General features: G+C 48.0%; 1 protein-coding gene across 1 annotated transcript; it reads left to right on the top strand.

Annotated features, from left to right (window-relative positions):
* Nucleotides 1-5,377: 5,377 nt before the first annotated feature.
* PENK (proenkephalin) lies at nt 5,378-10,117 on the top strand. Its single transcript, XM_049820827.1, has 3 exons — nt 5,378-5,479; nt 6,046-6,187; nt 9,117-10,117. The coding sequence occupies exons 2-3, from the start codon at nt 6,050-6,052 to the stop codon at nt 9,780-9,782; spliced, it is 804 nt and encodes a 267-aa protein (XP_049676784.1). The 5' UTR covers nt 5,378-5,479; nt 6,046-6,049; the 3' UTR covers nt 9,783-10,117.
* Nucleotides 10,118-10,430: the final 313 nt, after the last annotated feature.

Raw genomic sequence — 10,430 nt, 5'->3', positions numbered from 1 at the left:
AGCAACCACCGACAGCATTTTAAATTACATTTCTGAACTGCCCAAACTATGGGAGTTTCAAGTCACCTCTGCCTGCCCTGTAGCACCAAGCTGAGCCCCCCAAGGAGCGCAGCAGGGCATCCAGCCAGCCTTTACCCTGTCTACATGTAATGCATCAGGCTCTCCTTCCATCTCCAGTCTGCAAAAACAACTTGTTTTGAATGTTGTGCTAAAGTGTGAACACAGCACTCCCCAACTGGGCAATAAAATACTAGCAATGAAAATGTGAGGCTGGAACTGGGGAAAATCTCCAAAATTCTGCTGTATGAATGTGAATAGTGGGAAAATAGTTGAAGCTTGCACTTCAGATACATTATTTGACTCTGCTTGTTTGTTTTTCTTAATACGACTGAAGCGATCAAAATCTCTCATTTACAATTTTCAGCTAATCCTTCCACATATGCATTAGACACTGCAATCCTTTTCATAGATGGAACCTAATACTTCCTTTGTAATTCATGGTTGAGTTTTCTTAATTAAAAAAATGAGGATAAATCACTCCACTCATGTGGAGTAGTTATTGTCTTAAATAATAATCACTGTGCCTGGATTCCATCACAATGTATTTTGCTACCAAGCACCCTGTTTTCTTCTTATTTTATTGGAAATACCCCTCCCATGGCCTCTGTGGAAATGAGCAGCATAATGCTTTTATAACAAATACAGATTTTGTACAGTTTGTTCTACTTACCCTGCAGCACATTCTACTTACTGCAGTTCAGGCCTGAGCTCAGAAGTCTTTGAGCGCACATACTCATGTGCCTGTGAGAAAGAGAAGCATGTAATAAAGTGTATCTCCATGTATCTCCACAGAACAGTATAAACTTCTCTGCTTCAATCTTATCTTGTCTGATACAATCGCAGGTAAACAAATGCACCAAAAATGGTATTTGTTGTATGCTTATACTGAATGCATGTCACACTCGGAGAAAGTAGTGTGAAACCTCCTCCCCCCTTAGAAAGCTGCACGACATCAGCCATGAGACAGGGACAGTAGCGGTCATTGCTCTTTCAGTGAAAACATCTCCTTATCACCACTACATCAGCGCGTGGTTTTGCCTTCTAAAAAAGGTGTAATTTGTTCAAGGGCAAAATTATTACTAAGAAGACGCAGCTTTGTCTGAGATGAAAAGTTTATCATTCCAGTTCTTCATACAAGATTGTCTTCAGCAGCTGTGAGCAGAAATGTCGGCATCACTGGTACTGTTCTTATTTCTTCATGTCTTAAATGATACACCTAGATGTATATTAAGGGATATACAGAGATATGGGAAGCACTGTAACATCTCTGTCCTGTAAAGGTACATTTTGGGCAATGCCATACCAACAGTACATTGAGCGTCTCTCTGTATTACAGTTCCTCTCTGCTTACATTAGACATAATTTAATAAAGATATTTAAAAAGTAGCAATGCATAACTTGTATCTATAGATTAATAACTCATGTCTCTAAATTACTTTGATAAGTTACGTATAGGAGAGTTGACCTGCAATGCCTTTCTCAGCTCTGATATCAGTTATATATGTTCCCATTAAAAATGAAGCCCATTTCACTGAGCTAAATGGAACCTGACGGCTTGGTCTTTAGAAACGCTGTGACCTTTTGCACTGAGCTGAAGAAAATAATCAACATGCTGGTTTACATTCTCTGTTCCTCATTTCAATTCTATCAAAAAGGCTCTGTGTTGTGAGAAGGGTTGCTTGGAGTGCTAACAGCATGTTTATTTCATAGTTCCGTAAATCCATCTTCATTTAATGATTTTGTAGCAGCTTGATTAGCACTATGAGTAGCGTTTGGAAAGGAAAGCTGGTCCTGCAGTAAAAATACTGATGTAAAATCCAAGAGAGACAGATTCAGTTTCTAACTCGGCTGCCCACTTTTGGCAAAACTTTGTAAAGTCATTCAAATTGCGTTCTCAATCAGTAAAATGAAAATGATTTTATCTTGGCTTCACCTTGTTCTAGCTTAAGTCTGGGAGTCTGGGCAAGCTGTAGGACAACAGGGCCCTTGGGGCTGCAAGCACTACTGTCACTCAAACAGGTTTCTTTTCGCTGGTGTATTTTGATGACAGATAAAAAGCGTCTGTAGTAATTCTGGATTATATACGTGCCAAAGCTTTTATCAACACCAGGACTTTTTTATTATAAAGTTAGTAGGGAACAACAAGTTACCCTCTTTACTGCTGTGAAAAGTGTTCTCTTTCTTTTTATGCCTCCCTATTTCTTTGTTTTTCGGTCCTCAGTTGCTGAGGAAATATTATCCTCCACTCCTACAGTGAGTAATTTCCCTTATGTAGTTTTTGCTGTGTAGTATTTTGTCAAAATTTTCCAAATTATCGCCTGTTTTCATCCTCTCTCCACAAAGAATACTTTCCCCATACAAAATTGAACTCAGACTGGAAATTACAGAGCTTTCATCTGCTGACACTGGGAAAAGTGAGCTCTTCAAGGAATATTTTCTTAATTACTCCTTCCTTGTATTACTACTCATTCTCTGTGAATATTAGCATCTTTCAGGAGGAAGGAGGACTCTGTGTAGCAGGCACTGCTACACCTAGTGAGAAAAGGGTAAAACGAGAGTCCGGCTGGGACCTTCTTCCCACTCTGCCGGGCCCTGGGGACACACATACAACTTCTGTAAGGATGCAGGGTAAGGACCAGGACAAGGCCAATGGCTGAAATGACAGAGCATACGGAAAAGCAGATGAACCAAAGAGTGCTGAATATCTGTAGCACTTCCCACAGCCACGGCTGGGCTTCTTCTGCCCAGTGCTGGCTGTGCACAGGTACTTCTCCTCTCTCTTATGCTGTCCTTGCACCTATGCATTTCACACCCGATCTCTTTCCATCTTTTCCTCTTCCCTGGTCCCCACCAGCAGCCGTAAGACTTAGCCACTGTAAAATAACCCTCCCTGTTATTCCTTTCCTAGACAGAATTTACATGCCTTTTATTTGGTCCTTTTATATGCTTTACTCTTACCTCATCCTTCATCTTTTCCTGTTATAGTCTGTATCTTATCCACAGGGATTATCTACACCTCTGTACACAGGGAGATTCTGACACTGGCTGGGTTTTCATCATGACCAGATTAAACACAATAAATCACATTAAACAGAGTAATGAAGGACATGACAGACTGAGTAGCTGAGTGGGCAGGCTGAGCATGGATGCTCATGTGCAGAGCGATGAAAGCAGGAGTCAGTCAGCCCAGGGACGTACGCTGCAGGAGGAATAATCAGGAGGCTACTGGGCTGTCTGTCCCATCACGCCATGCTGACTATTGGAGTGCAAGCCAATAAACGATGGCAGAGCCGAGGGTCAGTAACTGACCCAGAGGACTAATCTGATGATGTCCATCACAAAAAGCTCTGCTTGTAGAGAGCATCTTTACAGCAGAAGCAGCACTGAATGTGTCGCCTCTGGAGTTAGTCAGTGCTTCCCTAGCCATCTTAGGAACAAACTGTATAGCATCCCTGTTGATTCAGCGGCATAGCAATTTGCTCATTGCTCCAAATGCAGATCCCTCACATGCTAACATAAATATACCCACTGGGAAGATTTTTAAAATGTCTACCTCTTCTCTTGAGAGTTCACTTACAAAGTTGGCTGATATTACTGCACAAACAGAGAGCCTGATTCTCTTCTCACATACACTGGTTAGACGCAAGAGCTATGTCTTTGGCTTGCATGGATTTGTTTCTGAAAATCCAAACATTCATTTGAGTGTCCTCAATCTGAGTCAGATAGCTGATGTAAAGACTAGCAGGTGGCAGAAAGTGCAATTTCCATACAATAACAGTACCGGATTTTGTATTAGTTCTGAAGGATAAAGACCTAGCCGTATCTCAGTTACCAGACGGGTGCGTGACATCGATGTACTGCCGCATTAGGAAAGGCAAATGAGATCTGAGGAGGTATAAATTGAGGTGTCTTCCTCCTCCAGGGGAGATAATTATGCATTAATGCCCTAATGAAATTTCAACCAACATACTGTGTACTCTTCCCATCACTCATGCCCAGAAATGATGAACTCCAAGTACAGCAAATGCAGAGCAGAACATTTACATGAAAAGGGCCCATCTCAAGACAGAAAGCTGAAGGGCACAGCTTGTTCACTTCAGCAGAATGAGGACTAGGGAGAACAATCCCACCCCAGAAACACACCAGGAAGGGGAAAACAGCTCTTTAAACTCAAGGACAATGCTGAAAGAAGATCAAATAAATATAAACCACTAGAAATAATGTGGGGCTGGAAATAGAAGGTGGCTTCTGACAGTCAAAGAAACGCAGCTTAGCACGGCTGAGGCAGAGCCCTCTACAAACAAGAGGTGGCCAGGCAGGCATCAGCACCATCGCCCTACGCCAGTTCTGCAGGCTGTCAAAGGGAGCAGAGCAGCGAGCTGCCCCAGCTGCTGGCGTTGGGAACCTTGCAGAAGCGCTTAGGGTCTTGCCTCTATCTGGTTCCTTCCTACCTGTGTTGTTCCTGACCACCAAAATTGTGAAAATAAGACAAATCTACCCATACTTGTGAAATTCCAATATTTTCAAACCACAGACCTTGTCTTCTCGATCGCTCTAGTGAAACCTGCTTCCCCCCCCCGAACACAGCGGTTTACACCCGAGGCCCAGGGAGGGAGGCAGAAGGCGCCCGCCACTTGGGGTGTTGGCAGGGCGGCAGAGAGAAAAGAAGACCAAAACAACCAACGAACAAAAAATAACCAACCGAACCAAAAACCCGAAAACCCCCGAACGCAACCCTGCTCCCCGGCGCTGTGCAACGCTCCACGGGGAAACGGTGCCCGCCGGCCCGGGGAGCGGGGCTGCCGCCGAGGAGCCCCGGGGTGCCTCCCCCCACCCGGCGTGACTCACGCCGATGTCTCATCCCCGCCCGCCCCCGGTGAAAACTCCCCCCGGTAACTTTCCCGGTGCCGGTCTCCCGCTCCCCCCGACGGCAGGGGCGCGCACACACACACACACACACACACACAACCACACACACACACACACACACACAACCCCCCCGCTCCCATCCCCAGCTCCGTCGGAGTCACTGACGGAGGGGCAGCGGCGCCGGGGGGGGGGGGGGGGGGGGCATGTCGTAGGTGCTGCGTCAGCGGGAGCCCGACGGCGATTGGGGGAGGCCGCCCTCTCCCCGCGTTCGCTAATTATAAAGTGCCGCCGCCGCCGCCGCCGCCCGCACCCGCTCCGCTCCCCTCGGCAGCGGGCGCTCGGCTCGGCGCCCCCCAAAGCCGCCCGCGCTGAAGCTGCCAGCGGCCGCCGCGGTCCTCCCCCCGCCGCCCCCCACCCCCCCCCTCCAGCGGGGTTTCTCCAAGAGGCTGCTGGGCCCTGCCGTAAATAATAGCGGCTCCGACGCCGAGGCTCCGGCAAAGGCGCAGCTCGCTCCCGAGCAGCTCCCGGGAGCCCCGCGGGGAGCCTGTGTGTGAGTGAACTGCTCGGCCCGGGGGGGGGGGGGGGGACGACCGGGGGAGGGCCGGGGGCGGCTCTGCCGGGGCTGGTGCCCGTCGTCGGGGCGGCTGCTCGGGGCGCGCCGGTGGGAAAGCCGTCCCGGGAGGAGGGGGGCTGCCGTCCCGGGAGGAGGGGGGCTGCCGTCCCGGGAGGAGGGGGACTGCCGTCCCGGGAGGGGGGGGGGGGGGCTGCCGTCCCGGCGGGTCTCTCCCCGAGGCGCGGGCTCGGCGGGAAGGGTTTGGGGACGAACGCTTTCACCGGACGGGAACTTCTGGGCGCCTCATCCTTCGGGCCCGCTCCTCTCCGGACGCAGGTCCGCTGACCTTGTAGCTGCCAAGCGCCTGCTTGCTTACCTCGCCAGCGCGACCGCTCCGGCTCCAAAAAAGCCCGTGAGTTACCGGAGTTGCGTGCCACCTAGGACTTGGCTTTACACCGCCGCGGCCGAAGAGTTTCGTGCCGCCTACTCGCGCCCCGAAGCTGGGGGAGGCAGTGCCGGGGGTATGGGGGAGGCGGCTGCCGGCTGACCTCTCCTTCTTGCAGCCCCATGGCGATGCTCCTGAGACTCGGCTGCTCGCTGCTGGCCCTCAGCACCTGCCTGCTCCCGAGGGCGCGGGCGGACTGCGGCCGCGACTGCACCGCCTGCGCCTACCGCCTGGGACCCCGCGCCGGCATCCACCCCCTGGTAAGCGGGAACGGGGCCGGGGGGGGGGGGGGGCCGCCCGGCCGCTTCAGCCCCCGCGGAGACCCCCTCGGCCGGGCAGGGCCGGGCCGGGCCCCCGCCCCGCGGTAACTTTGGGAGGGAAGCAAAGGGGCAAAGTTGCAAAGACGAGTAGCGGGGGAAGCGGCCGGCGTCGCTTGGGGGACCCGCGGGGGGGGGCGGGAGGGGCGGGCGGCGCCGACACAAAGGCAGCGCGCCCCGAGGAGCCTCCCCCCCCCCCCCCCGGCCCGCCCGTCCCTCCCGCCGCCCGTCAGCGAGCCGCGGCTTTCGGGGAAGACGGGACGGACACCCCGTGCCGGGCTGCCCCGGCGGGAGCAAGGAAAAAGCCGAGTGAAAACGTAGGAGGGAAGGGAAATGCGGCCGGAGAGGGCAGCGCCCCAGGGAAAGGAGAGGTGGCCGCCGGGCACTTAAGCCCCGGCAGGGCTGGAGGGAAGCCGGGCGGGACGGGAGGAGGGGTCCCGACCCCCGGCAGCGGGCTCGCCGGCAGGATGGGCTCCCTTCCAGGCAGGATGGCTGTCGAGCTGCAAAGCGGCGGATCTGCCTGAAATCTCACAGAAAGCGGGGTTCAAGCCCGGTTTGAGCAGCAATACCTCCCGCTGCTCTTCCTCTTTGCACGGTGCTGCACAGCGTTGGGAACGTGCCTGTGAAAGATCCCTTTGACATTGATTGTCTCCTAAGACAAATTATGCCAAGAAAACTCCAGAATGCGGGGGGGAGGGGGTAGGGTGTCTTAATCTGTAATGTTAATGATATTGAAATTATTTAAAAGTATAGTCGCAGAGGCAGCTCAGCTTGAATTTTAAGGATCGGGGTCAGTGAAAGTCTGCGGTCCCTCAGCCCTCCCTGAAGAAGGTGGGAACTCAGACTGCCGAGTCCTTTCCCGGTGGCAACTGCCGTTCCTGACCTCAAATAGATGTGTATTGAGGCATCATGCTCTCAGCAGCACATCTAAATGATCTGAAAAGTTTTGCTCCTAAGAGGTCATCGGTTATTTGGGAGCACACAAAAGGAAGGACTGGACCCTGTTCTTACACAGAATTATGAATCACTGAGTACTTCTGCCTAATCCAAAAGTAAGGACTCACTCTTGGCCACAACAGGTGCCTAAGGGCAATGTTCTTAGGGTGGTTGGCAAAACAGTTCCCTATACTTTTGCTTACATGAGCTTTCAATCAAACTTCAGTGTCAGCTGGGGAAAAAAAGCAGTAGTTTGCTCTTTCGGAGGGAGGGGCACGTGCTTTTCGGAGCATATGCTGTGGGTGTCTATGTTCGTATTCTCTCTTGTACACCTTCAGCAATTATTCAAGAAAGAACTAAAGTCCCATTCCATAACAACGCTTACTAGTTGAAACGGGAAAAGAAGCAATGCATATATTCCTTATACACATGCAAACAGCTTTTAGAAACAAATGTTTGTAGATACTAGCATCTAGTAACAGCATAACTGATTTTATCACATTGTATCTGTAAGGTACAAGAGTTATGGCATTGTACCTGGTCATTCACACCTATGAGATAGCATATCTTAATTTGGCCATAGGGGGTTATTTAAACTGATTGAGAAGGGAAAGGGAAGGGAGAGACCTATTCTTGCTTTGATTTAGAGAAATTTCAAAGTCAGACTGAAGCTGAGATCACGTTCTCTTTACGGCATAATTATATAACAACAAGCATGTAGTCCCAGTTAAAATAAATAAATTATTCTTGCAAAATACATAAATCCCTTTAATTTTCTTTCAATCATATCAAAAAACGTACATAAATTTCTCAGGCTAAAATGGGACACAACAGTCAGGTAAGGCCAGAGGAAGAGAGGTGGTCAGTTAGCTATTACAGAAAACTATGCTGGGGTTTAATTTCACACTTATGAAGCATATCAAGATCCTTAGAAAACAACATCTATAGGCAGAATAAGTGTTTCTCTTATTAAAAATATTGATGATTTCTTGTTTAGTTACCATGGTATAAAATCCATGGGCAAGAAAAAAAACCACTGGATTCACTTTTTTTCCGACTGAAGAGTGTGGCTTCACAAGAAGTAAATTGCCCTGACACAACAGAGATAGTAATGGCTAATACGTATGTTATTATCTTTACATGACAGGTTATGAGATATGCATACAGGTACTGAAAACCTTTTTATGTCTTAGCATGAAAATTTTTCACTACAGTCAGAAGCAACACAGCTTAGGATTTTTTCCCTCTTTCTGATGGTCGCTACTTTGTATGTCAAACTAGCACAGCCAGAGGCTTGATCCTGCCTAAAAATGCCTGTGTTTCTACACTTGTATTGGTACGTGTTTGACAGATCTGTTCCATGAAGAGAAACTAATGATAATAGACAGAAATACAGCTTTAGAGCTGTGCAGTGTGTTGAAGATACTGAGCAATACAGCACAGCTGGTTTCTTTGCAACATCAATGACATTTGCTCTAAGTTAATTTATTTCCTAAAATTTCTGAATGCTACTTTTAATTAAGAAGACTGAATCCTCGTCTACACTTTCATTATGAAGCAAACCACAATCAGTTTTTAGCTTACTATTAGTAAATACACAAAATTTCATGAGAACACACCCAGGCATAAGGGAGGTGCAGGAACTGTACATGTGGCTTCCTTTGAAACAGAAACATAGGGGCAGCCTTGACACACAGGACCCACAGCCCACCTTGTCCACTCTTCTGTCTCTTAGAGTGGAGACTACTATGTCCCTCGGAGAGGAATACGAAGAACTTCAGAACAGCCAGGTACCAAATCAGCTGCTCACCAAGAGCAGTCCTTCCAAGCCATTCACAGGGAGGCTCACTCATGGTCTTTTAAAAAAAAGTAAGGCTAGGCAGCGAGGTGCTTGTTACTATCGACTCGTTCTCAGTAAACTGCATCCATTTTTCAGGCATGCACACTAGAATGTGAAGGAAAGCTGCCTTCTGCCAAAGCCTGGGAGACCTGCAAGGAGCTCCTGCAACTGGCAAAGCTGGATCTTTCTGAGGATGGCAACATTTCTCCAGGAGAGAAGAAAGAGCTGGATGAGAACCATTTGCTTGCGAAGAAGTACGGAGGCTTCATGAAAAGATACGGGGGGTTCATGAAGAAAATGGATGAGCTCTACCAGGTAGAACCAGAGGATGAAGCTAATGGAGGAGAAATCCTGGCTAAGAGGTATGGAGGGTTTATGAAGAAAGACTCGGATGATGATGCCCTTGCTAATTCCTCTGATCTGCTGAAGGAGCTCCTAGGAACGGGGGATAACCCTGAAGCAGGGCATTACCGAGAGATAAATGAAAACGACGGGGACGTCAGCAAAAGATACGGAGGCTTCATGAGAAGCATAAAGCGCAGCCCTGAATTGGAAGGTGAAGCCAAAGAGCTGCAAAAGAGATACGGTGGTTTCATGAGAAGAGTGGGCAGACCAGAATGGTGGCTGGATTACCAGAAACGATACGGTGGGTTTCTCAAGCGCTTTGCCGACTCCATTCTCCCTTCAGAAGAAGATGGGGAAACTTATTCCAAAGAGGTCCCAGAGATGGAAAAGAGATATGGTGGATTTATGAGATTTTAACACCTTTCCCTTTATCCCTTTTGTCCTAAATGAGAAAGACTGCCTTATTGGTCATAACTTATTGTAACGTGTTGCTTGTACTGTACAGTTTTTTACTGTCCTTGGTTAATGATGCAACCTGCGATTTGTTGTTTCAGGTTCTGTGTTCTTTCAAGTCAAATGACTAATTTCTGTTTTAGTCAAGTTTCAGTCTGTATTGTAGTTTCCATGCTAGAACTATTTTGATTACTGTATTCATTTTCTTCAAAGAGGAAGTACATCTACAGTAGAGTTGCTTAACTGTATATACAATAAATTCTTCATCCTAACTGCATAAATTCTGAAATGTTATTTGTTTCCTCTCAGTCATTTAATCAAACAACATCTCAATTTTTCTTTAAGCAATCAGAGCAATGCCAACCTCTCTTCTGTAATTACAGAATTTGTACTGCACACGCAACAGCTGAAACATTTTTTCTTTAGTTTTCACAGTTTCTTAGCATACTAGAATAAAAAATAAGCTCTAAAGTGAATATAACTGTATTTGCTCTAACAGCTCTCATTTTAACCAGTTATCAGAATAAATGTTTAACGCCTAAATTTATAATTCATAGTGTTCAGCCAATTTACATTAAAATAAAAAATCCTAAGTGTGTTTGACTTAAAGCA

This window comes from Accipiter gentilis, chromosome 2, assembly GCF_929443795.1.
Source record: "Accipiter gentilis chromosome 2, bAccGen1.1, whole genome shotgun sequence".
Lineage (NCBI taxonomy): Eukaryota > Metazoa > Chordata > Aves > Accipitriformes > Accipitridae > Astur > Astur gentilis.
Note: the sequence above shows the minus strand (reverse complement) of the source record. Positions and strands in the feature narration are given on the sequence as shown.

What these genes read in the sequence shown, in the direction of transcription:
- PENK (XM_049820827.1), top strand. Translation starts at nt 6,050, where the DNA reads ATGGCGATGCTCCTGAGACTCGGCTGCTCGCTGCTGGCCCTCAGCACC. An exon ending in GCGCCGGCATCCACCCCCTG is followed by an intron (nt 6,188 to 9,116) that starts GTAAGCGGGAAC and finishes TCCATTTTTCAG; the next exon opens with GCATGCACACTAGAATGTGA.